Consider the following 27,920-nt stretch of genomic DNA (forward strand, 5'->3'; position numbering starts at 1 on the left):
CGGCAAGCAAGTCAACCAATCGCGGTCAAGACTCAGGCCGAATCCCTCAGCTATAATTGGTCGACTCGCCTATTGCTGTGTGATTTTCCCATGCGCGGCGGCGGCTCTAACGGGAAACATTGCATCACGTGCAGTGTGTGTAAACTTTACCCATCCTCGCGCCTCTTATCTCACCACGTCGATAAGGCAGACCGGTGCAGCGATCGTCGGAGAAGAGCGAACAGCGAATCGAGTAAAGAGTGGACGCGCCAGTGGGGCTACCTGTGGTCCCGCACACATCGCCTTCGGTCATCGGTTTCCTCGTCTCTCTCTTTCTATCCTTCTCGGTGAGGCGGTCGATCGGTTGGTGATCGTTGGTGATCGCGATCGTTCGATCGTTTGACCGTCGTATCGTGCGGTTCGTTCTTTACGTGGTGTTCGTGTCTGTATTCGTGTCTCCGTGTCTGTGTCGAGTCCGTGTCGTGTCGTGTCGTGTCGTGTCGTCGCACACGGGCGCAATTTCGCTGGGTGACCACTGGGCGCAATCCGTACGACGTTAGTGATCATCGCAAAACAATCCCGGTGTCCTGAGAGGAGGCGGCGGCGGTGGCGGCACGGAACCGTCGAGCATTCGTCGCATCGTTGTCGTGGCCCGACGTGTTCACCGTGGTATCGTAGCTTCGCGAACGTTAACTCCGGAGTGGAGCTCCGAGTCGCCGATTTCGTCATGCCGTCGGCCACGGCCACGGCCACGACGACGGCGACGACGGTGACGACGAAGGCGCTTATCGAATCGCAAGGAGACGCCTGCTGATATGGGGCCACTGATAAAACGCCTGGTCCTGGTCCACGGACCTTCCCTGCTTCGGAAATAAATAAAAACGCCTCGCGCGAGTGTCTGAGTAAAGAGATCGACGAAGACGACGACGAAGACGACGACGACGAAGACGACGACGACGACGACGACGACGACGACGACGACGACGACGACGACGACGACGACGACGACAACAACGACGACGACGACGTTCTGCTTCAAAGTAGACGACCGCGCTCAAGATGGCCTCGACCTCCAGCAGCACGTCACCCGACGTGCAGGTGCTGATGGGCAAGGGCAAGCGTGGAGCCGCGGCCTACATCAGCCTGGCCACTGGCCGGGATACTGGCGGCTGTCCGCCGTACCTCAACGAGCTACTGGACGTCCTTTTGAATCCCAGCAAACCCATCGACGACTGGGAGACCATCGACTGGTGCAAGTGGCTCATGGCTGGTGGCCGGACACCTGACGAGTTTGCCAGCATAGGTGGTTATCCATATTAGAAGAAACACCCTTGCGACACCTGCTCACTTGTGAACAAATTAATAGAGCTATATGGCAAATTTCTATATTAAATAGTTAATGCATATGAGTTGAGTCGAGGGAATTAACATAGAGGATGTAGTTTGTTAAAATGTGTTCTGTAAGAGAGTTCCAGCATTTTTTTTTTTTAAGTTTCTGTCTGTTATAAAAATTTCATTACATGTTTATTGTCTTATTTGTCAAATTACTAAAATATTGACTCAACAGGTAAAACAGAAACTTGTCTTTTTTTCAATAAATGTCTGTTTATGATTTGAGATAAATTTTACTATGATTCTCTATTGAGAATTCTTGTTGGGAAATTTTATATACTTTGCTATTGGGATTTAATTTAAAACATTTTTATATGAAATACTTAAATAGCATCAGAACATTTGAGATAACAAACATTTCTGCAGAAGTAATTTAGGATTTAATTATTGTGTAAATAACAGATACTTATGACAAATATAGATTTAATTTATAACATCAAATGTGGAATGTCTCAAAAAGTTATGACCAAATTTATATGCGCTAATACAAATAGATGTAATATAACAAGAGCTATAAAACGTCAGTGATGTTTATTAAATAATTCATCAAGAAATGAAAGAATTTTCTTTAGAATTTTTTAGATAAGTCACTGACTCAGTAAGAAGCGTCAATTATTTTATTTATACTATTCCAAATTATTTAGTGAACGTATCATTGCATTACAATCAGAAACTTGAAACCACATTAGAAACAAAAATTACATATAGGAATGAATAGTAATAATAAAATTAAAATGGATTGTAAAATATTTAAAAAGTAATTAAAAATTAGTTTTTTTAGAATTTGCAACTCTTTTTAAGAGATAATAAAACTGATAAGTACAAGATTTTGTTTATAAATAATTAATTTTTTACATTTCTTTGGAAAATAGATTTTGGACTCTAAATTTTTTTATTTATTTGGGAAAGATGGGAAACATCTTGAAATTCTTCATAAATTAGTTCTTATTTTTTATACTATATATCTTGTATTTTAATAAGAATACTTATTATATAGAACTAATATGACAATTATTTGAGTTTTAATTCTAAAATCTGATAAAATACGCAACATGTAGACATAATAATTTATAAACAAATTTAGTTTTATATTTAGATAATGCAACTTGCGATAAATTTATATAAATATGAAGAAGTATCGAGTTATTGATTCTTTATTACAATAGGCGTTTACTTTGCTTTGCATGCTACATTTGCAAATGTAGCAAATTTATAAACTATACGTGCGGATATAAATATACACAATTTGCGTATTTGGCAGCACTAATTTTTCTGATAAACATAGTCATGAGAAGACAAGTATAGAATTGCATCTGTATAGTTGATGATATTAGCTTAAGTCATGTTACAAAAATTACATTGAGTTTCTGTTCCAAGTGTTATATAAAGGTAATCTTGTGCATTCAAATGTTTATTTTACAAATATATGATATAATATGAAATGTATATTAAATAACACAAAATTTTGATATAATTTAAATTACTTACTTATTATTTATATCGTGTGTGTAACATTACCAAGAATTTAAATATATTTTCTAGAAACAAAACATTTTTTGTTTTTACATTAATTTTTGCAGATTATTAATTTTAGTAATGTTTTGCAGATCTTTACAAATTATTAGTTTTATCAATGCTTTAAGAAAATTGTAAAAGCGCTTAGAAAAACTCAATAATAATTACATAAACGTATATTATAAAATTACATATGCACGCAATAATAATTGTATTATGAAGTAAACTGAAACTATTTTGTTTATTAATTACATTTTTTCTTTTTTTCCCAGTGCGGACTTACGATAATGCTACCACTTGCGGTCTGGTATGGACGCCAAACTTCGTGGCATATCGCTGTCGCACGTGCGGCATATCTCCCTGTATGTCCTTGTGTACTGAATGCTTCAAGAAGGGAAATCATCATCGTCACGATTTCAACATGTTTCTCAGCCAAGCAGGTGGTGCATGTGACTGTGGCGATACGTCTGTGATGAAGGAGACTGGGTAAAACGATTAATACGAATATATTCTGTACAATAAACGAAATTAGCGGAATGTATTGAAATCATCTTCGAAAACATATCTGAAATATCTTTGAAAACATTTTCATTTTTCCTTAAATTTTATTAATTGTTTCTCTTTTTCTTTTTTTAAATAAAAGATATGTCTTAGAATTATTATGATTTTCTCGCAGATATCTCCACAAATTTCTATAAGTGATTTATCAAACATGTTCTTGAATTGTTTTCTTTACACGAGTTGCTGACTTGTTTTTTATTTTACAGATTTTGTGATAGGCACGGGCCAAACGCTGCTGTAAATAAATCAGTCGCACCGTCTGATCTAATGTGCGTAGCCGAGGCAATGATGCCCAGAATTATTCTTCGACTTATACAACATTTACGTGAAAATTGGTATGTTGAACATTATATGCGAAAAAAAATTATTATTGATTTCTTGAGTGATGAACATAAACTTTTTCTGCTGTAATTTAATAGTTCTAACTGTAACTAATAGTTGATTATCGTTTTGCTTATTTTTTAGTAAAATGGCAGTGGCGGATTATAGAAATGCTATACACGAGGCGGACGTATATCTGACCATGTTGCTCGATTTGAACAACATGGGCGCATTAATGAGGCATGTCATGACGTCAGCTCTTACGAATCCTCAAAAGTACCGAGGTCTCATGGATCCCTCTGTCTTAACCGGACAATCAGAGTACGACAGTTATTGCCAAGATAGCAATAAGATATATCAACATGCTGTGAAATCACTACCAAATCCCGAACCACCAGACGAATATAAAGGTGAGTGATACAATCAATGTTGCAATAGGGACAATTTTACAGTAATTTTATGATAATATCAACAATTTTTCCAATGAAATTTGATACTAATAATATGATCTGCTTTTTCAGAATGTGTATCACTTCAAGAACATTTGGAACACACCACTTTCTTGGAAGAATTGATGTTTTGGACTGTCGCTTACGAGTTTCCGCAGAAATTGGTCTGTCTGCTTTTAAACATGTTGCCGGATCCCGACTACAAAGAAGCTTTGACTCGCGCCTTTGTGTTACACTATAGCAGAATCTCAATGATGCTCGAGCGTTCCACGGATCCCGATACGCTGAGCAATAGGGTTGTGCATGTTAGCGTACAGGTATTTACTTTATTAACTCTCAGTAAATAATAAAAAGGATAGTAAATTTTTATTTGCAATTTTTTTTCGTAACGTACTAATCTCCAACTTTCATACTTTTCAGTTGTTTAGTAATGAAAAACTAGCATTAAGGATGGTCGATCAATTGAAGTTATTACATGTTATGGTTATTAGCTTGAAATACATGATGAGCAAAATACTCATTCAAAATACTTTGCACGGTACGTACAAGTTTTTAAACTAAAGATTAGAAATATATATATTTAATATTGCCTCTGTGAGCCAATAATAAAACACTAGATGTTTGTGTGTATAATTAATCATTTAAATTTACAATTATCAGCATATACTGCGTCAATAAATTCATTAGTTTTAGAACACAATTTTTTTTGTCGAAATATGTAATATTAAAAATTAATAAATTAGCTAAAATTTAAATACTTAATTATATACGCGATTACATATCTAGCATTGGCTTGTAGAAGCGATATTAAATATATATATTTTTAATTGTAAGTCATTTGAGCCAATAATAAAAATTTCTGTTAAGTATTTTTAAACTAAAATAAGGACAGAGTGAGAATGTGAGCTCGATAAAGCAATAAGTGATAGGAGTATTAATTTTTCTATTTATATTTCAGATCCGGATAAGAACTTCCATTATGTTGTGGATTGTGGACGTCAAGTGATGAAGGAGCACTGTTACTGGCCATTGGTTTCCGATTTGAATAACGTGCTCTCACATAAACCAGTCGCTGTTAGATTTATGAGTGATGATACTCTCTTGGAAATGTGGTTCGATTTTCTGTCTATGTTTCAAGGAATGAATGTCAATCAGAGGGAGTTGAGTCAGCACGTCGAGTTCGAACCCAATACGTACTATGCGGCGTTTAGCGCTGAGTTGGAGGCCAGTGCCTACCCGATGTGGGCTCTGGTTTCACATCTCCGTGGACCCGAGAGTGCGGCATTAAGTCGACGAGTGCTTACTTTCTGCCTTACGGCTTTGCAAGATTGGCTTGACGCCGTGAACTACACGCATCCGAATGTGGTGAGTACAACTCTCTTGTCATGTTACATCATAGTGTGTCTTGATAATTTATACGGTTTTTTATCGTTTCTTTCTTTAGAGTGACAGTCTGCAAGTGTCGTTTCATCTACCACTTCATCGATATCTCGCAGTTTTCATGTGTCAGGCAATCAGGCAGCAGGGAGCAACTCTGCGCGAATTATTGCCACCCACGGATATGCTGCATCTTCTCATGATGCATCCGCTGCGAGTGCAGGTGAGTAGGCATTTTTATTTTTATTCCAATTAATTTTTAACGGATGCTCAAAATTATAAATTATATTTATCTATAAAAACAGCTCTTTAAATTCTCTAAAAATTTATTATTTTTAATTTTTAATTTATTTCTAAATGTATAATGTTTCTTTCACTTTAGAGCTTTGTAGTAAACGAATTATTTAATTGTATTCAGTCAGACTATTTATTTCAATTAGATTAACGGAAACACGATTGAAATACTTTGATCCGCAAAAGATTAAGAATTTCGAGAACGTCCTTTAACAGTTATTTTAAAGTTTTTTATTAAGACACTGAATATGAGATGAAAGCCATGCAAAAATTTTTATCGATAAAATATTTGACGACAAAAGATTCTACATAGCTTTTATTAGAGTTTAGGAAACTGGCGATACCGGTAGCACATCGACTTGTAGATACGACGTGAAGTTGTAATCAATTTCAGAATGACGAATTTGCCCGAATTCTTTCGAAATGATGAAGGATTCTTTATCAATGATGTGTATCGTAAACAGTCAACACAGATGCAGATAGTGATTTTATCATTAAGACAATTTATTTTGATAGACATACATATTTATAATAACAAAGTTAAAGAAAAAGAAAAGAAAATAAATTCATTTACATGCACTTACATACAAAAATATTATAAACTGCGTGAAAGTTATGAATAATGTTACGAAATTATAAATTAAATTTGAAAGACATAATATTATTTTATATATGAAGTGATTATGGTAAAATAACCATCGTACGATCGTATTTTTTTCTCATATTTTAATCTTAAATCATTTTATAAATCACGCTTTCTGCTTTTCTCAAAATAGAAAGTTACTTTTGTAATTACATTCAATTGAATATAAGTGGAAAGAACTAAAGATGAAAAACATATTTTTATATTTTTTATATCTCGAATTTCATGGTCTATTATTATCATCTCATGCTTTGTTTAAAAAGTTTAATTTTCCTAAAGCTGAAACGTTCAAAAATCAATATTTTATAACTCTTACACATATTATTGCTTTTATCTCGATATGTATATAGAGATTATTTCTAATGTGCTTTTTTTATGTGCTACTTTTTAGAATTCAATTTATAATCCATTGATAACATACCTATTTAGATTGTTTTTTGGACACGTTTTCTTCAAATTTTTATTCTCTTAGCATTTAGCTTTAGTTTTTAATCGCTGCAATTGCAAAGTATTTATTGAAAGATGGACAATATTTATCTGATAAAATTGCTAAACCCAATAGGACATATTTCTATATGCCAGTTGCACACTCACAGTTTGTATGAAAAATTAAAATACAGACATAACAATCCTTCACTGTTTAGGAAAAGCAAGTTAGGGCAATACTACCGTATGGCCAATTTCGCTTGAATAGGTTTCACGTTAATGTTTCCTTTCTGCATCTGGAACCCCATTTTTGAACGCAGACGAAAATTGTATAATATAAGTAACGTGTATTACACAGTGGACCTTTTACAGACTCTTTTACCTGGTCTTTGTTAGCTCCTATGTTAGGTTGAAATTTTTTCCTACAAATTTTTCATACATCGTACAGTTTATAGAATACAATTTTCAAGTTTTTAAAAATTCTCTGTAACTAATCGGGACGTCCAACACATGAAATATGATTTAGGTTCTACGCACAATGGAAGAATATTAGATAAGGAATAGGAATTAGAGTTTTAGAAAGTTTACTGATTTGTGTCATTAGTTGTGGGATATGGAATAATAACAAGAAATGTTGTTTATAGTATCTTTTTATATAAAGTATGATGTGTAAAAGAAATCATACAATATTTTTTCTAATCTTAATCTTAAACCTAAAATATCTTCTTATATTACTATCATTTCGAATCTCTTTAATCTTGTACATATGTATTTCGTAATGGTAACTAAATCGAACTGCAAAGAAGTTGGCAGCAAATTGCTGTCACAAATCTATGTATTTCTAAATTTAACGAGATTAAATATATCGTAAATCTTAAAAGATTTAACTAACATTACTGAAAGACAAAGAGAATTGGCTTGATTCCATCAAATAAAAAATAGAAATCAAAATTTTTATCTTAAAGTTTAGTTTACACATTTTACGTATATAAAATCTATTACTTTGTACATTTACAAAGCCTTATAAAAGATCTATTTAAAACAAAAAATTAATATAGTAGATTTATATAACATATAGTGATATATTGATGATTATGGATCACTATATATTATATGCTACTTTAATTACTTTAATCTGCTTTAACTTTATTTGTTAAAAAAATTGCGTTTTGAATACTTTAGTCTAAATTGATTATTCTATATTTTCAAATATAATCTTATAAAGCATTTGAGATTAACGATATTAGTTGTTAATTATTAATTTGGTTAATACATTGATAAACGATAGATTTATAGTACAGATTTAATAACAAAATCTACACATAATTACAAAGAGTACAGAACTTTATATGATTACTGTTAATTGCATAAGAAATTCAATCTTGCATTCATCAAGTAATATCCAAGAGCACCAAATGTACGTAATTGAAAAAGAGATTACGTTTTCTATTTACGTTTTTCTCGGAATTAGAAGTCACTTTCGTAATTTTGATTGGATGTAAATGAAATCTAAAAATAGAAAGGATTAAAGATAGGAAACATATTTTTTTTTATCCCGAAAATGTTAAATTTCAATATCTATTATTTTTGTCTCGTGTTTTATTTAAACATTTTAGTTTTTCTTAAAGCTGAAGCATTCGAAAGTCAGTCAATTCGTATTCAGTATCTCAGATACATATCTTCGCTTTTATCTCAATACGTATATTGAGGTCGTTGGCAAATCACAGGTTCTTAATCGTTATTTCTATGAAATATTTAACTATATGAAAGACTCTATGCGGCTTTTATCTCGTTAGGAGTTTCGAGAACCGGCGGTGCTGGTGGCAGATCGACTTGTAGGTGTGGCGCGAAATTGTAGGTAGTCACTTTCAGGCCGACGAATCCGCCCGAACCTCTTCGACCTCTGTGAAAGATACCGGCACCCGATAGTGGCACCGGTGGATTCGGTACGACCGGTTGAACGTCCAGGAAGGGAATCGTGCTCTGTGCGGCGTCCTTCTGTCGATCGCTCGGTGCGAAGTTCAAGTATTGGTTCTCCGTGGAGTCCGGTTCGTGAGGCACAGGAATGCGCGTCGGTATGTCGGGTTCGGTGTATTTCAGCTCGGTTCTGAAAACAGACGATCAGTGTTATTACAAAAATTAAGTCTCTCTGCCACGCTGAAAGGAGAGAAAATCTCACCTGTCCGTTACGTCGTTGCTGTGCCAGAAACTCTTTTCGTCAGGTTGAACTAACAATCCGCTTGTAAAATTGAATGGAGTAATCTTTATTTCTAAATTGAGACGGCTACCGACCATTCGGAATCGAATGCCTGAAACAGATTTTAATCGCATTTGTTGTATCGTAACATTTTACTTGTTAATCAAAATCGATTTTGAATTACCTGTTAATAAATGATCTTGTGATGACGTTAGATCATCAAGATCCAAAGCACGCTGTTCCCATATTATTGTGTGATAGTCGACACCGCTTCTGACGTTAGAATCCATAACTGAAAAGGCATCAACCGGTTGCCAGTCAATAGTGGTTGAATTAATTTCTCCACGTGGAAGCAACTGACCCTCTTGGATTTGAATATGAATTACTTGGTTAATCTTCATCAGTTTTATTCCTGTTATGACTCTATAAATGAGAATTGGTGTTATGCCTTCAGCTGTTTTTTTGTACACAAATTATTTTCTATATCCTATTACGTTCCATTAAATTTTATTCATTCTGTTGATCTCTATTATTAATGGTATTGCTCTGTTCTTACTTATTGTTCGATATGTCGGATGTTACGGATCGAAGACTGAAATATCGATCGGAATTAGGACTGTGATCATCGCAATAGCAAAAGCAGTAGCTGCAATGCCAGAAAAGCCATCGCCACCAACTGTCAACTTTAATTGTTGGTCTAGGACATGTATTTGGGTTTCCATAATGAAGGCCATTTTCATACTGAATGTATTCGTATCGTTTGCTATCGTTTCTATCCTGAATATTAAAAAAAGTTTAGTAATTGGGAGATCATTACATTAAGTTTCTTCAATTTTTGTAATATTTTTCTTTGATGTATTTTTTTTATTTTTGAATCATTATTTTGAGATTCAAATTTTGTAGTAGGTTAATTTTTTAAATCTTTAGTTTTTAAATTCGAAATTTCATTTATAAGTATTTTTTTTTTAATACAATTTAAACTTTACTAACTCTTCTATATAATTTCTTGTGCAGTTTATCAGTTTTTTAAAGAATATTTCTTTTTGTTATTTTATAATTCTCACGAGTTCTTTGTGCACGACGTGTCCGAAATTTATAAAAATACTTACCGAGGGGCAAATCCACATGTCGGAATCAATGTACTCGCAATTCAATATTTTTCCCTTACATTGACGTTGTTTCGCGCAGAATTGATTCTGATAACAACCGTATGCCTTAGAGTACCCATAATAAGCACAGTTCTCTCGACACGTGCTTTCACTGTTTAAATCTACCTCGTTTACGATATATCCTTGGAATAATTCCTTCAACTCTGCATAGGTTTCATCTAAGCAGAAGTCGCGTATATGAAATATTCACATCCGTAAATTACAATATCCTTTCCATGGATATCTGTGTAACTCTCTAATTATTTTTATCTTACCTTTCTTATGCACACTAGGATCACATCTCCACATACTTCTTGGGGCAAATGCCATTGCAGTTTTTACAGCTCTCAACGTATTGGATGTTCTTATTGCATATTGTTGTTTCAGTGCCTGTATTTCCTCGCTAAAGTTATTGCCTGTATTGAATAATTTATCGGAATTAGATCTATTCGAATCATAATCTCATTTAAGTGAAGCTAATTGTCTTTCTCAAATTGCGGCGATCCGGACCAGTGTAACAAAAACCAATTTTTTTTTACAATAGCGATATTACTTTTTAAAATTTATTTTTTAATCCTTACAACTTTGGATATTTTCTAATTTGTATTATAATCATTTTTTATCACATAATGCAACCTATCATAATAACACAACATTTATTTCTGTTCGGTTCTACTGTATCTATACCTTTTAAACTTAAACACAAATATAAGTATAAACATTAATCGTAGAACTTAATTAATTAATTAATTAATTAATTAAGACTTTCTAATGTTTATATTAACGTTGAAAGCGTTAATATAAATTGCTGCATTTAATTTCAAGTGTTAATTTGCGATATTCATTTAAATTCTTTCATTTAAATGTGTTTACTATTTAAGCTCGCGAAAAAAAAGATTGGTCTTAACTGCTTTGTGCGGATCGCGCGACGTGCGAAATGTACTGTATGTAGGACGTATATTTAAACTTAAACGTGATCGTGTCGGTACCATGTACCTTCGTTGTACAGACGTAATAGCATATATGAGAATTGAATCATAGTGTAACCCTTGATCTCCGTCAGCGCCACGACATTGTACAAATTGTACAGCAGTTGCTGCGGCGATTGCATCTCATTGCACATTTGCTTCGACGCTTCCTGCGCATACAAAAATACATTGCAAATGTATCGAGGACGAGTGTGTTTATATATATTGAGATATTTGTGATCGAGAATAAAAACGCATCGCTCTGTGATATTTGATATCCCTCGGCAAATACCGAGGAATCTTCTTGGACTTTTGAGGCTTTCTTTTGTTGTTCGTTTTAAAATTTAATTTAAAGCCTCGAATATGCAAATAATGTCAGAGAAAATGTTTCCTCTGACAAATCGCATCTGCGTGGAGATGCAGTTTTTGCAGGGTTGGCTAGATACCTTGTAAGCCTCGATGAACAAGTTTTCGTTGGTGATTATAGTCGCGATACGATCGAGCGATCTCGGGATCGCGGCGTTCGCATCCCGCAGGATCACCTCGGCGAAATTCGTCAGCTCTTTCACGTTGACCGGCGTATTCAGTTTGACGATGTCGTTCTGCATCAGTCGGAATATCACGTACAGGCCGTCAATGCCCTTGAGCTCGTTCTGGACCAGTGCCCAGAGCCACAGGGAGTCCAGGGCGCTCAGGTGGTCCTTCCGACTCAGAATGAATTGCTGTTCCAGCTGATTGCCGAATCTCTTGTACACTTTGATCAGATGTAGGATCTTCTCATGGTCCTCGACATTCGTCAGTTTCTCTTGATTAGCCAGATCCTTCCTGAGGTCTTTCTCTAGCTGCAGTAGGGTCTCTCTGACCAAGTCGATCGACGACGCGTCATTCTTGATCGCGGCGAAGGCTACCACAGCTAACGCTCCCAGTATCAGTAGGCACGTGAAGTATCTCATTCTCGGAGTCGAGCCTTCGGAGCCGATGAGTCACTCGTTTACAGTTCGCTCGGCAGAATTTCAATTTCCCTCTTTGTTTATCTTGCGGTCTAATCCCGATCTGAGGAATCCAGAATCGTAATGGTCGTTTATATTTCTCGCTTAACTTTTTTCCCTTGCTGTTATTGTTATCAACGCGTGAGTTTATTGCTTCGTTATTAATAAAAAAAAAAATAACTGCTGTCCGATACTAATTTTTATTACGCGCTTCTAATCGTTTGTTAATACGCAACTTCAATTCTACATCCTGCGCGAGATAAAATCGAACGATCTTTTTAGCGAGCTCATCACCAACTGACCGGGAAAGATGTATACAATCATGGTCGCAGGGGGGGTCATGACACGGCGGAGGAGGGAGGCGGCGCGGTTCTTAATGTGACGCGTTAATGTATGATCTAGAGCGGCTAGAAACTACTGGGTGACACTGTTTTTCTCCGACGAGCGGTACGCTCGTTAAATAACCACTCCTGTTAATCGCAATGACGACGTCGTGGAATATTTCGCGAAGCTCTCTTTTTCCCGCGTGTAATTTTTCGTTCTCTCTTCGTCCTTCGTAGTAACTTCCGCTCATACTTCTAAGTCTCGGTTTCAGGAAACCGTGAGACTCGTAATCGGATGATGATCGCGGTAAAAAGTTAATCTACATCCCGTATCAATCTAATCCTAGCTCTAGGAATTGGAACTGTTGCGAGTTGAAAATCAGAGGTTCAAATTAATCGTACAGTTAAGAAAATTGACAGTTACATAATATTTTATGTTAGTTGAAGCAAAGTATAATGTTTAAACAGAATTAAACAGGGCCAAGGTATAATAAGATGTCAGAGACGAGAATTCTGAAATCCTTCAATGAAAAAATTTTGGGTGTGTTTATATAATTTATCTAATCATTGAAACAACAGAACAGCTTCAAAAGATATGAGGCCTGTTCTTTGTCGCTGCACTGTTGTCTGGTGCAATAAATTAGAATGAGAAAAAATATATTTTGTCTTGTTCTAGCTTATTGTACCAGTGCAACAGTGCAGCGACAAAGAACGGGCCTGTGGATTAAAAGAAAACACCCAAAAGCATCGTTAAGTTAAATTAAAAACTGTATAATAATCAATATACTTTTCGGACGCTTTTCTCAGGCGCTCTTCGAAATTTAGACGTCAAATTTTTGGCGTTTAAATGGTACCCTTTGATAACATACGCGTTTAAACGGTCGCCTTTGGAACGCGCTTCTCGCACGATTTCCATTCGTTTCTCGTAGCGCTTTTGATCGTCACACAATTGCGAAATCCATCGAGGGGTGACGTGGGAAATTCCGCTGATAAAATTTGTCGACGAGGCACCTTTTCGCCGCACACTCTGTGGCACACTCTGTAGCACGCAGCTCGCGGAATGCGGGTAACAAGCCGTCCCGCTCTTTCGGGACCAGCGAGTTGCAAGAACAACGTTACCGTGTGGCCGATCGCGCTCGACTGGATTTCATTATGCGCCAATGCCTCCATGCCCACCTCTGCGCGAACCTCCCCGCCACGTTATTCAGACTTATTCAGTTGTTGTTGTATCTCCGTGCGCATGTTCATCCGCGCCCTCTTCTCCCGTTCCACCCGGTACATTCGCACTTGGAGAAGAGATACAGCAGATGCACCAAGGCATACTCGCACGGAGATCATGACTCTCATGACATGGCATAGAAGGTTTAAAAATGCTAAAACATTGAAGTGTTGTAGATGAAGAAAGAAACGGTTATACATCGCATGGAATGTTCATGCATATACATAAAAAAGGAGTTTGATAATAATAATCAAGTTTTGGTGAAATAATGTCAGTTAAATGTTTGATTAATACAACTAAATATTTAATAATATTTAATAATTAATAGTAAATACTCGATTAATTAAATGGTCAAACAGTTATTAAATATTAAATATGTGGTTACGTTAACTGAAACTATTTCATCAAAATTTAGTAACTTAATTATTATTATTAAACTCTTTTTCAGTGTAGAAGAATATTAATTGTATATAATGATTATAGTTTGATTATTTATCACAATTTTTCCATGCATATTTTTTCGATTAAAACTTGTATCGATTTGTATTGACATGCTGCTAAAATCCATGGACGAAGACAGTTCTGTTTGCGCTTATCTGAAGCTTAGTTTACAAAAAATTGTATTTCCAATTTCGTTGATTATCCAACATGCGTTTCGGGAAACCATAATTCCAGACTGGAGAACGTGTATCAAGTCCAGTAAAAGCGGAGATTATAAGAAGCCGAATACTCTAATTTGAAATCACAGATGAATTTGTATCTGTAATCTTCTTTCTTCTCTGTTTCAAGATTAGTTTAGTGTGCTTGCAAATTCGACGATTTGAAAATGAATGCTATAAACGCATCAATTAATGCGCGGCAACTTTAATTAAGTGACTCGCGCCAATCCACTGATTCGTGTTATTTGACGTATCCGGAGTATCGAGTAATGACGAATTTCCGTCGACACAATTTCCTTTTTTCTTTTGCGGACGATAGCACGGAGTAAAATCGTAGCGGCCCATCGCAGCCCGGTCACTTGATCCAAAATGCGATACCGTTTCTCGGCACCCAATGCCCATCGCTTGCGCTTAATAGACACTAGTGGGGTTCTTGTTACGATGTTATCAGGCTGCAACTCGGTCGTAATACGGGATCCCCGGTGCTCATCAATTCAACTCATATCAAATACGTTCTCACTTTCTGCGCTTTGGTCGCTTGAAATTTAAATTCCGCTGACGATGGCGGGCAGTCATTTCGTGACTAATTTCTGTATTACAACTGTATGACGTGACTTCTCTAAGCCGGCGCAAGATTGCAGACAATAGTGCAGATGATAATCCTTCCTGTTTATAGCGTGGTTCTTCTATTCTTTAGGCACTATCTACGAACGTGCCGTCGTTCCCACACATGCCTAAGCATACGTATAATTATCGCGACACTCTGTATATTTCGCGGCATAAATAATAATAAATTAAGCAATAAAGATGAAAGCAATGTGTAATAAAATATGACGATAAAATGCGAATGCGTGACAATTGAATAAAGTACATTTTAAATTATGTAAATAATATAATAATATCATAATATAATAATAATATAATAATAAAATTTAAATTATATAAATAATAAATTGGAAACAATAAATTATAAAGCAAATGTAAAAAAAGTTAAGAAATTTATATAATTCATTTAACAATATTAACAGTTTTAAATAATTATAGTATAATAGAGTAAAAGATAATAGCAATAGCAATATAAATGTTATAGATATGATGAAAGCGAAAGAGATTTTTTACTTGCTTAGAATGAGTCATAGGTATCTTTATTTAATAGCTGCAGAGTGGCATATATTTTTGTTTATTAGAATGCACATTTCTCTTATATCTAGCTTTGATACATTTTTTAATTTTTGATTAGTTATGTGTTAATAAAAATGTCAATTATCACAATATTAAAATATATTTAATTAATGAAAAATAAAATATATTAGCTACAAAGCCGTCCCACGAAGAATGGCATGAAGTATTACAAGTGAGATGAATCACATATTTTCTAGGAAGTACACACTGCAGTTACATAAATATGTATTTGGATCATATTGCTACACAGAAAAAAAATGTAATATAGCCAATAACATATGTGATTGCGGGCTGCCAACTACATAAACAATAATATTTGCTATTAATGCAAGTACAATGTTGATACTGCAATAGCATATATTATTGTATTGAGTATATCTGTAATTAACAGCCCGCAATAACATATCTTATTGAATATATTACTTTTTTTTCAGTGTAGTGTTAATATTACGTATAATAAGTAATATTAGTATTAAAATCTTGCTTTAAAAAAATATCCACGCAAAATTAGACGAAGTCAAATCTTTGAAGAAGAAACTTTCATTTTAAAGCGTACGTACCATTCAAGTTTCTAAACAATATCAATATTCTTTCTTGCGAGGAAATTCGAGTTAATGCCTCATTAAAAAGGATGTTTAATTAAAACCTGCTTACATTTTTTGTCCAAGCTGCCTGATATCAAGGGAACCCAATAATATCTTCAGTTTCACGCTCCAAGAAACTATTTTCACACCAAGTGTACCAAGTACCTACCTGCATCTGTTTGGCCAGGAGCACGAGAATGCTCCTATTGTACACTTGTTGCTCGGATGGCACCATGAGCCTATGTATCGACTCGAGAACATCGGGTAGATCCCCCAATCTTGGCGACACGCAGGTCTTGGCAAACTGTAGCATCGTGAACCTCTCGAACTTGTCTGAATTGGCCGCGTACATCTCGAAGACCCTGTACAGCCCTTCTACTTGCCCTACATAATTATCCAGTTTCTTCAGGCTGTCGTCGAGACTGTATTGGAGAGGAAGTCGCAGCAGCATTTCCGTCAGAATTGTGTCGGCTTTGTTCTCCATTTGCTCTTGGTACTTATCGATCTTCCTGGACACCTGGTCCATCTGCTTGAGCAGTTCGCGCTCCAACATCTTCATGTACACAAGGTCTTCGGCGCCTAGCTTGTCAGTAGGCAGGCGTGGAAGGATCACTTCCCAGGACTCCAACGCCTGCATCACGGCATGACGACCCAGCCTGGCCAGCTCGAGTGCGTCAAACGCGCTGATGCCGAAGACGCAGTCGGCGCTCGCCAGGACGGCGAGCAGGATTATCCTTTGGTGGTACCTGATGATCATTTTTGGGGAAAAAAACACAAAGCGACGACAAAAGACCAAGATGTCGGGAGAATGACGCGCACGCCGTTTGCGATTGGCGACGCCAACACGCCGGGACTAATGACTGCTGGCTGCCGTTCACTCGGCTCGGATGGAGCGACCGTTATGGTTCCAAGAACGGATGAGGTGGATTGGTAGGGAGTATTGCACCCGCGGCTACGAGATATGAATGGAGTCTGTTCGTTTCACTTTAGTTAGTTGAGTTTGCGCCTCTTCTTCTTACCATGAATACACACATGTATTCTTTGTTCCTGCACTTTCAATGAAAGAAATCTAAAGAAAAAGGGAGAAGGGATAAGAGGCGTGAAAAATTCAGTTTCGAAGGAATGAGTCTTTTTAGCGAATTTGATTACGTAAATTATTCTGCATTGTTTGTGTTATAAGTTTGTTCGTTACAACTACTATCCGCATTTAATTGCATACATAATAAACATAATTAAATGGAGAAAAGAGGAAAAAGGATAAAAGATTTAAAAAGTTAAATCACGAAAAAATGTAAGAGATTATTACACGTAAATTTATATGTAAGAGAACAAAACAGTTTTAGGAAACTATAAACACACACATGTAAAAAAAATCTAAAATTGTTGATAATAAATTTAATAATAAATTTATTTTTCTTTAAACTATGCAACTTGCAATTTAAAAACCATGCAAATTTTATTCTTGCTTTTAAAGAATTTGTTTTTAGCAGATTCTATATAAAAAAAGCTATAACATGAATGTATGAATTATTTTATTATTGTTTTTATTATTGTTTAATTATCTAAGCAGATCATGTTTTTATTAGTATTAGTGCAATTTTAAATTTTTTAAAACTGAACTTCTTTAGGAACTATGCTAATAGCCTAAGCTAATAGCAGTGTGACTTTTCTCTATTATTGTATTATAATATTAAACCATTAATAATATTTATTAGCAAAAGTTTCTGAAAAAATAGCTACCACTACATCTTATAAGTTATTATATTTTATTAGACACATATAAATATATAAAACTTTAAAATTTATTTTATGTTTACACGAGAATACTATAAAACATACTCTTATATAAGTTTATGTGCAGTTGGCTTCAACGTCATATGCTGCCCGAGATTGTGAGATACGCAGAGATTAAATTCATATCTTCTTCCATCAGAAAATGTGCTTTGCAAACGCAATTTAGTGACATTGATGTATCATAGACGAAGGCCAACTAGATGTTTTGTTCAACAAATTTATGAGAATATTTGTAACAATCATAACATCATAATCCCTATGGGGACTTTTTATTAAGTCAACACAAACGTCGCATTATTTTTCTTGATGTTCAATAAGTAAAGAACAGAATAATATTTGTGTCACTAAATGGAAAGCACCTATTATATCAAGTTATTATTATAATTATATTAATTTTTAGAAAAGGTCTGTTCTTGGTCGCTGCACTGCTGTCTGGTACAATAAGTTAGAATGAGAAAAAAATATCTTTATCTTATTTTAACTTACTGCACCGGTGCAGCGACAAAAAACAGGCCTAAAATGTACAAAATAGTGCAAGATAATATTTCACTATTGATTGTGTATGTAATATAATAAAATGTTTTTATTTTTTTACTTTTGCTTTCAGGTGGCCTTCTATGAGATTTTGAATGGATTATGGGTTCGCAACGGATTGCAAATAAAGGGCCAAGCAATGACCTACATACAATGCAATTTCTGTAACTCCATGGTGGACGCGGATCTATATCTGTTGCAGATCTGCGCGACGAAATTATTGCCGGATATTTTTTTGAAAACCACCATTGAAAAGTAATATCTTCTACCTCGTTTATTTATTTTTATTTTTACATTGAATTAAAATAATATCAGCAATTTAACTTACTAAAAAAAAATCCATACAGATTTCACGTGAGAGAATGGATGAGTTTATGTCTGTATCATGCTCCACAAAATGAATATCTCGAGGGCGAGCATGATACCCCGATGTTGGAAAGTTGCCTAACATTTTTGGCTACGCTGGTCAACGTCAGAACAAATCTTGGTAAGTTTCTATCAGTTCTAATTCATCTTTCTTCGAAATCTCTTATCTGTTGTTAAATTTTATTAACTTTAATAAATTTTGTAATCTTGGAAATAATAGAAGCATTATTAAAGCAAGAATACGATACATATTTAGACGTCTATTTTTTTTGCATCAGGTTTGTCGGATCCTGAAATGTCTCGTCTTGAAATGGTGACTTTATTGTGCATGGGTGATAAGACGCATAGTCAACTGATGGAACTGATGCCAGAACGTTGTGGAACTACTCAAAACAGAGATTTTGAATCTGTACTAGCCGATGTATGTTAATATATGCACATCTGAAAGAACTATTTAAATTTTACTTTTTTTTTAAATATAAAATTTACATCATTTCTTATTGTTTTATTACAATTTTTATATTGAATGTACATATGCATGTATAAATAAATTTTTAATTGTTGATTCTTTTTTACTTAACGGCGTCTACAGGTAGCGCAATATAGAGCCCCGAATCTCGAAGCAAGTGGTAATATGCAGCAAGGTATGTATGGACCAAAGGCTCGCGTGTGGGATGAGTTGTTCGATCCTTTACATGTTCTATTGAGAGCAGTCCATAGAAGAGACTTCCAAGTATCTATGGATCGATTTACCGAATAGTATGTATCAAATTTAAATCAGTCAAATATATCCATTTTAAAATATTCCACAATTTTTTGACAAATATTGTATTTTTGTATTATAGTGTGAAACAATCGGGCAAATTGAAGAACGGTGCAACTCCCTGGCCACCATTTAGACACCCAGCTCCGGTTTCGTCGGACTATGATGATCCTCGTATAGTCTTACGTTCCAGAGTTTTTCACGCTATGATTCTGATAATACTTTATAAGGCTGTGAATGGGCATAACATATCGGAGCATGTTATGGCATTGGCTATTTATCTTCTAGAATTGGCAGTTATTACTGCGGAACCACCGGATAAATCTGTAAGTAATTCTTTTGATTAAATAAAAGAGATCTTTAAGTTGTTTTTTTGAGCAGTTTATTCTTTTTCTATTTGTAAGTTATCTTTGTATAGTAAATTAAAAAGTAAGTGATTAATCGTACATTTTATCTTGTTTTTTTAATTTTAGTTTTCTTACAATATATCTTTTATTTTGTAGTGAATTTATTTTATTCATTATTTTATCTATATTATTTTATACAGTAATATGACATTATTTTCAGATGAGTCCTTTGTGTCAATACACTGGTGGCTCTCGTGTGATAAAAGACATGGATTTGGGTGGATGGTACGAAAGTGACAGCTTGTCCGAAAATTTGAGGACAGTGATACCTCGAGTGATTCTAGTCCAAGAGTCGGAGCCTAACAGCTCAGACAGTGAGTATACAACATTGCAGTTTTATTTAACTTTTGTTGTTTGATTTTTTTTTTATATAATCGATTTATTTAATTGGAAAATATTGATAACATACAAAAATATATCAAAATGATTTAGTAATATGCGCTAATATATTTGGTAAGATTTAACATGTACACTTGTTAATTTATTTAATAATGATTAGGTGAATTTGAGTGGGAGATTCAAGGAGAAATGAGTGAAGTGGCGACATCCTTGATGTTGAATGATGGTGCGGATGATGGTGCGGAAGAAGTCTCTTTGGAACTGTTGGGATTTTCTGTAGAACCCACTAGAGATGACAATGGTGCGTCGAGTGCAAGTGCATCATCTCTGCCGGCTTTGCTACCATCAGTTGAGAGTGCTGCATCTCTGCCAGCATTACCATCAACAAGTGGTTAGTAAGATTTTTATGTAAATTATGTATATTACTTATTATATTTTATTATATACTTTTTTTAATCATTGCTTAATAATGCTTATTTTTTTCTAAATAATTTAAGATATAATATTGTTGCATTGAATATTACATTGTTGCATTCTATATCTATAACATTATAGTAGAATATGATGTGGCAATTGTACCTGAAAATGGAATCGTCGCCATAGCTCGTAATAATAGCGAGGATGACTTGACGATACCTTTGCAAAGAGCTCTACCACCATCCGGGGAAGAATCTAGGAGAAGAATCCGTCTAACAATCGAATCGCCTCCTTCACCAAATAGTACGTTTTTCAAACTTTCCAACTCATAATTTTTTTTATTATTAAGTTCTATTATGTAACAAATTTTTTTAAGTGTGTGGGTGTGTGTGTGTATTAATGCTAAATTCTATTTGTGATGTTCTTAATAATAATTAGATGTCGGCGATCAACCAGCATTACCACCCGTTCCTCAACGCCCAGCTGTTATGGCCGGAAACGAAATGATCAGAGTTAACTCATTACAGAGGGTATACTCGACTAATTACAGGGCTATAGAAATTGTTCCATCCACGTCGAATTCTCATAAACATTTTAAAAGGAGAGAACCACAAGTAATATAATTTATACTATATAATATTTTACATTCGTCATATAGAAATAAGACTGCTGCGTTATATTTGGCAACTCGATTTAGCTTTATTGTTATAAAATAATCATATCTTTCAGGGTGGACCATCAATTCAGGGTGGACCGTCCGGTGGACCGTCCAGTGGACAATCCGTAAAAGTAGGAGAAAGTATAATTTCCTTGCTCTTAAAGCTACATTCTCAATTATCGGGCGTACCGGACAGCTACAATCCCGAACAAAGTACAATGTCGGACAATGAAGCCAGCAGTAGCAGTAGTAACAGCAGTAGTAGTTCTTTCATATCGTCTGGTGAATCACGAATTGGCGATGGGCCGTTCTTCATATCGCAACTACTTAGGAAAATAGCTGATTTAGACCCTATGTGTAAACAGGCGATTATGGAGACTAGAAACAAATTGTGGCCTCGTATGCAGGAATGTGAGGAAGATGAGCAACGCGAAAGGGAAAATCGTGAACGGGAGGAACGACGAAGAAGAGCAAAGGAGAGGCAGCAGAAGCTGATGGCGGAATTTGCTAACAAGCAGAAACAATTTATGGAGAAAGCAATGAAGACTGGTAAATTATATATTGTGTATAAATTACAAATATCTGTAAAAGTTGAAACACTTTAATTTACAATATTTTATTCTATAACAAAAGTGTGTGAGGTAACAATCTTGTGATACTTAGCCGATTAGTAATATTAATGTGATACTTTTTTTCTGTTACAGATGAAGCAGGTGCCTCCGGAATGGACTGGGATCAAGAGGAAAACACGGCTAAACTAACTAGTAAAAAAGAGTATGATTGTGTGATATGTAATCAAACTACTCCCAGTAGTGAGGACAAACCAATGGGACTCGTTGTATTAGTTCAAGTAATGCTCTTATCTTTTATGAAAAGCATATGAAAAACATTTCGTTTATGTATATATTTATACAAACGCGTTTTTTCAATATAGGCAACTAGCATTATTGGACACGAGCGACAACAGCCGGATAGATTAGTTCTTCCCACGTCCGACGAAGATCCACCTATACCCAGGGGTGATACCCGAGGTGCTCATTATGATCGCAGAATGGACGAGATGAATCGTTTATTCGACACGGTAAGTGAATAATATACTAGTACATCTACTTTCAGTATTTCTATGTATTTTCTTCAATTCTTCCAAAGAATTTATTTTATTATATTGTATTTTCTTCATTATTTCTAACACATTGTATGCCATACGGTGAGATTCTAGAAGTGTAATTTGACCGCTGACTCTGTTGCACACACGTCGGACCGGACACTTACTGAATCAATTTCAACTTCCAACTATTTTTTGTATACCAAAATTTACCAACCTACAATTTCAGCGGACACAAAGAACGGACATAAACCAACATAAATTCTTGGGCTCTTTGAAGAAAAATATGTATAATGATTTTAACAGAAAGTCATTTAACAAGAAAAAAACAAATTAGGTTTATGTATACTTACTATCCCGAATACATTACATTTCGAATTGTTTTGAAAAATGCCGTGACAGAAATATTAATTATTTTTATTTTGGTCTTAGTGTATATTTTTGACTGAAGTAATGAAGTAAATCAATATTATATGTTTAATAAGGTGTTTTTAGTAAAATATATCTCTTTTAAGGTAAAAAAAGGATATCTTAACATTGAATCTATCTAATATTGAATAATATTGTTATAATTGTAATATATTTATTTACAGTTATCTTGGTTAATTTCGGTTAATCTGGGATGGGAGGGTGGTGTTCATGTGCAAACGTGCGGTCATCATCTGCACCTGGATTGTTTGAAATCATATTTGGAGTCCCTTCGTAGTCAACAAAGGCAACAAAGTTTAGCAGTGGAACGGGGCGAATATCTGTGTCCGCTGTGTCGGCAATTAGCCAACTCTGTTTTGCCGCTGTCGCCGCAGTTGGGTGAATGCTCGGCGGTGGTACGATCTCGTCATGCCTCCACAAAGACCATATTCGCGGAACTGAACACTTTTCTCAAAGAGATACAACGAAATCCTGTACGTGTATAGTAACTTCTTTTTTTATTTATTTGATTTTTATTTATCATATTTTTCATTGTTCATTTTAAAATATATGTTTATCATTTATATATACAATCTTAGTATTGGTGTATTCGAAGTTCTCTTTCTCTTTTTTTCATACATAATACATGTCTTTAATTAAGATTACATCGAGGATATACTGCTAAGATATACTTGTTATTTTTAGGTTTCTTCGAATTTGGCTGTGGCTATGGGGAAGGCCATGGAAGATATGACGAGTTGCACATATTTAAAATATAAACAAAAGAACTGTAAACCTAGTCACCAAAGCTTGTTCCTTTTTGTAACTTCAGTAGCTCGAACTAACTTTGAGATTGAACTTGTACAACGCGGCGGATCGTTGTGCATTCCACCACCTACTACGATACCTCTGACGCCTAAACGCGATTGTATAGGTATGTTAGTATTTCTTGATACTACTTTATCAACCGATATTTCTGCTCCCATTTATGTTTTTTACTGTATGTAGTATATAATAGTACGTTTGTAATTTTAATTTGTACATATAAAGACATTAGAAAAATATACATTTTTCTTTCAGTCCCGCTTCTTCATGTTTTGGCAATGCACGCTCGAGTACTCACTACATGGCCAGTACACGAAGTATGGCAACAGCTGTCTGGCATATCGATGGAAGAATCGGCATCCTCGCTTGCCTTAACACCACATGAAAGACAGGTCCCTCTACTTCTGCGAGATCCGACTGCCATGCTCCTTCAATTTATATTGTTGTTGCCGTTGCACTTAGACCAAAGTATGCACGTTTCAGTTTTTTACACTTTATGTCGAAATAAATTATGTGGCGCAAACATACATATCTGGAAATATATACTTAATTATATATAAGTAACGAGTGAATTAATATTTTTCTTCTCCGCAGCATATTTTTCCGGCGTGGTCAAAGTCCTTTACAACTTGCTGTACTATCAAGTAATACTACAAGTAAGCTGTAACTTCTCACGAGCAGAACGAAATACGATTGTAAAGAGAAAATGTAACTGCGCCGCTACACCCTCGGAGACTATACTGGGCGAGATGATCGAGTATTTTAACGAGAGCGGACTTTATCCCGGCACGGACGACGACAAACCGTCCACTTCAGCCTCTCCCACTTACGCCAGGATAAAATCGCACTGCATCGAGAAACAGGTATATTCTATAAATAAATACAGTTAGTTAAATATGTTCTTTTAAAACTAACTTTATTAGGTAATTTGTCACACTTTATAATATGTCTTTTTAATATAATATTTAATAATATAAATAATAATATATCTTCGTAGGAGATATAAAATTTATATTACTTTGCGTAAACACAAATTGATTACTTTTCTAAAAGAGATTTTATTATACTAAAAATATTTAAAATATTTTGATGTGGTTCTTCTACGTAACATCATAAATATATATTTTTATTATTTGTACATTATTTCTACATCATTTCTAATCGATTCACTCAGATCCAGTCACTGTGCTTGCCGTTCCTGCGAGTAGCCGCATTGCTACGTTATCATCTATATGAGCAACCGCTGCCGCTGATCAGGACGTCGCAGAGCGAGTTTGTGAGACTGGTATATTACTTGGAACTAGTCACGGAAGGCATGAGCTGGGACAGCTTCGACTCAACGGTGGCGTTAAATTGGCAGGACTCAGAGGTAGCCGTTTCGGTGCCTTTCTTCTGGTGCGATCAGTTGATCGCGTTTCTCGCGAATTGGCGAGGCCATCAGCCAGCCCGAAATATGTTAATGGAGCAACACTTATCGTGGCACGTGCCGAAGCTACTTAGTCTTCCAAGGGAATACGAAAAGATCTTCACGGTAAGAGCTAATGATTAGAATCGCGCTCATTGCGTTTAAAAATATCGCAAGTTTATTAATTGGCTTAGATGAAGTGTAATACACAATATCAGTATCTCAATTCAAATTTTAGAAATTAGAACTTTTTTCTATATATTACATATATTACTTTGTTATATTCATATATATATTGTTTACTATTCGTACACTATCTTTACTTATATATTATTCTTATTTCCCATATGTAAGTATATATTAATTCTTTTCAGTATTATCACGAGCGACAGTGCAGTCAATGTCATTCTGTACCGCAGGAGATCAGTATTTGTTTGTTATGCGGCACTATTGTTTGCCTTAAACAAAACTGTTGCAAACAGATGAATGTTTGCGAAGCTATTCAGGTGAGCAGTTTTACACATGCATTAGAGAGGGGTAAAATTGGGGTGCCTTCCCAAATAGAATATTATCCGTGAATGTAAGACTAGTAAGCATTTTTTCAACATTCTTACGCATTTTTATATACATAGCATTCGATTGACTGCGGAGGTGGCACTGGCATCTACCTTGTAGTAACCTCAACTTATATTATCGTGATACGTGGTCGGCGAGCCTGTTTATGGGGATCTCTGTACCTTGATGACTTTGAAGAAGAAGATAGAGATCTGAAGTGAGTATGATTTAGTATGAAATGTAGAATAAAAAAATATACGAACAATGATACTAACAAGTATTAAGCAATTTTGTTATTCTGATTTTCAATGTGTCAAAAAAACAAAAGTACATTTTGTTTGAGAATTAAGTTTTTCCGTGACGAATTAAAAGTTAATTTTTTAAAAACAAATACATTTAATTTAATACTATTATTTAATATCTTCTTATTTCACTATTGCAAATCTTACAGACGTGGCAAACCCCTATATCTCAGCCAGGACAGGTATCAGCTTCTGGAGCAGCAATGGCTAGCGCACAGATTCGACCATACGAAGAAAACGTGGGTATGGCATCGCGATGCTCTGTGACCCATCACGATGTTGTCGCACGTTGCTCGTCGCTCTTAATCTCAGAATTGAAGACTCTCTCTCCCTTTTTTGTCTCCACTCCCACGACTCCTACAATTTATTCTCATACAAAAATGCCTCGCCCTTCCCCATAAATAATATTCGTGCGCTTTAGAGATTAAGAGAGATAGATCGTCCTTAATGAATATTATATATTTATTACGCAATCACGAATAGACGTGAATGATGGATGAAAGTATTAAGAGAAAGAACACTCGTCTCGGAGGAGGATAAATTTTGTTTATATATTTGCGCAACAAAATTTGAATGATACGTACTAGATCTGTAGAAATTGTATGCTCTTAAATAGAAACTTGTACATTTTATTTAAGTATATACACAGCTATTTTTATTTTAATCTTTCCGTGTAATTGTCTTCAAAATCATTGGTTATGATACACAAATTTTAAATCAAAATTACACATTTTTATTTGGCCTACATGATAAGCGAAGTAATTTTGATGAGTGTTAATTTATTTTAATATAAATTATTTTGATATTTATATTAAAATAAATAGTTTTGTGTAATAGCCAACTATCTTGGAAATTTTTACAGGAAAAAATTGAAATAAGATCTCTATATATATGTGTATATATATACATATATATACATACCATATATATACATATATATATATATATATATATATATATATATATAATATATGCTATATGCAAAGAGATATGAATTACATTTTAATAACGAGAAAAAATACTTATCTAGTATGTAGTGTTTGTACTTTTTAGGAAAGGATAATATATAAGTGATAATAATCGAAAAGAAGCGAGGGGAAACACCTTGCGTGTTGCTTAAAGTGAAAAAAACTTACATTTTGATATAATTTCAAATTTGTCAAATTTTCTTTTTTCTGCTTTGTCAGATACTTCGCAGATATTTATAAAACATGTAGCTTTTTAATTTTTTCTTTACGGCAAAGTCATATGAAATAAAAAAAAGATGCATGAAGATGAATCTAGAATATTAAATGTTTATTAAAAACCATGCCATAAGTTTCATATGATAGATAAATTAATAGCTTCTCGTTTTTTGAAATATATTACAAAATTTAATCCCTTTTAGAACAAAATTAGAAAGATTGTTTTTAACTATATGAAACTAGAATATTACGAGTTTATATTATCCGATGCCATAGACATGTAAAATATATAATTATAATGATCATTAATACATCTTATTTTTTCAGATTATAATAATAATAATACAAATATGTAATCGTATGTCACATAATTTTGTGATTTATAAATAGAGGCATTTACGTCCTGTTCGAATTTTGATACAATTTTAATTAAATTTGATATAAAATTTCAATGAAATTAATTATTAAATTTATCTTTACTTAGTAGAAATTAATGAAAATATAAATAGAAGTATACATTTGTTATTAGTTATTAAATTATTAGAGACATACTAAAATTTATAATTAAATTCAATAAAATTGTATAAAAATTAAATTTTATAAAAATGTTATTAAATTTAATACACAAAAGT

The 27,920-nt window shown here is 34.5% G+C and overlaps 2 protein-coding genes across 5 annotated transcripts; one reads left to right on the plus strand and one right to left on the minus strand.

Annotated features, from left to right (window-relative positions):
• Positions 1 to 47: 47 nt before the first annotated feature.
• Positions 48 to 27,768, plus strand: LOC105839549 (E3 ubiquitin-protein ligase Ubr3). Of its 2 annotated transcripts, none has more exons than XM_012685940.3 (28): positions 48 to 1,282; positions 3,159 to 3,372; positions 3,654 to 3,782; positions 3,913 to 4,178; positions 4,290 to 4,534; positions 4,638 to 4,755; positions 5,176 to 5,582; positions 5,662 to 5,817; positions 18,628 to 18,809; positions 18,902 to 19,041; positions 19,199 to 19,341; positions 19,513 to 19,679; positions 19,766 to 20,009; positions 20,251 to 20,404; positions 20,590 to 20,820; positions 20,985 to 21,149; positions 21,285 to 21,460; positions 21,576 to 22,053; positions 22,209 to 22,354; positions 22,439 to 22,585; positions 23,203 to 23,511; positions 23,723 to 23,951; positions 24,098 to 24,310; positions 24,437 to 24,705; positions 25,017 to 25,373; positions 25,622 to 25,753; positions 25,880 to 26,019; positions 26,254 to 27,768. In XM_012685940.3, the coding sequence occupies exons 1-28, from the start codon at positions 1,039 to 1,041 to the stop codon at positions 26,369 to 26,371; spliced, it is 5,919 nt and encodes a 1,972-aa protein (XP_012541394.1). In that variant the 5' UTR covers positions 48 to 1,038; the 3' UTR covers positions 26,372 to 27,768. The 2 variants fall into 2 exon arrangements, with proteins under 2 accessions (XP_012541394.1, XP_012541395.1); XM_012685941.3 differs by having other exon boundaries at positions 1,039 to 1,282; positions 20,988 to 21,149.
• LOC105839550 lies at positions 7,592 to 17,423 on the minus strand. 3 transcript variants are annotated; one of them, XM_012685943.3, is made up of 9 exons: positions 13,452 to 13,975; positions 11,717 to 12,323; positions 11,299 to 11,440; positions 10,578 to 10,718; positions 10,264 to 10,481; positions 9,711 to 9,931; positions 9,339 to 9,577; positions 9,137 to 9,266; positions 7,592 to 9,064 (listed from the first exon to the last, which is right to left on the minus strand). In XM_012685943.3, exons 2-9 carry the CDS (start codon positions 12,221 to 12,223, stop codon positions 8,731 to 8,733), a joined length of 1,932 nt encoding a protein of 643 aa, XP_012541397.2. In that variant the 5' UTR covers positions 12,224 to 12,323; positions 13,452 to 13,975; the 3' UTR covers positions 7,592 to 8,730. The 3 variants fall into 3 exon arrangements, with proteins under 3 accessions (XP_012541397.2, XP_012541398.2, XP_012541396.2); XM_012685944.3 differs by having other exon boundaries at positions 13,370 to 13,927; XM_012685942.3 differs by lacking the exons at positions 11,717 to 12,323; positions 13,452 to 13,975 and adding an exon at positions 16,396 to 17,423.
• Positions 27,769 to 27,920: the final 152 nt, after the last annotated feature.

The sequence above is a fragment of the Monomorium pharaonis genome, chromosome 11, assembly GCF_013373865.1.
Source record: "Monomorium pharaonis isolate MP-MQ-018 chromosome 11, ASM1337386v2, whole genome shotgun sequence".
NCBI lineage: Eukaryota > Metazoa > Arthropoda > Insecta > Hymenoptera > Formicidae > Monomorium > Monomorium pharaonis.

Coding starts and splice junctions, on each gene's coding strand:
- LOC105839549 (XM_012685940.3), top strand. CDS start 1,039: ATGGCCTCGACCTCCAGCAGCACGTCACCCGACGTGCAGGTGCTGATG. Junction 19,680..19,765: donor ATGGATCGATTTACCGAATA/GTATGTATCAAA, acceptor TTTGTATTATAG/TGTGAAACAATCGGGCAAAT. Junction 22,355..22,438: donor GACTCGTTGTATTAGTTCAA/GTAATGCTCTTA, acceptor TTTTCAATATAG/GCAACTAGCATTATTGGACA.
- LOC105839550 (XM_012685942.3), bottom strand. CDS start 16,983: ATGATCATCAGGTACCACCAAAGGATAATCCTGCTCGCCGTCCTGGCG. Junction 11,441..16,395: donor TCCTGGCCAAACAGATGCAG/GTAGGTACTTGG, acceptor TTGTATGCGCAG/GAAGCGTCGAAGCAAATGTG. Junction 10,719..11,298: donor ATTACGTCTGTACAACGAAG/GTACATGGTACC, acceptor TATTCAATACAG/GCAATAACTTTAGCGAGGAA.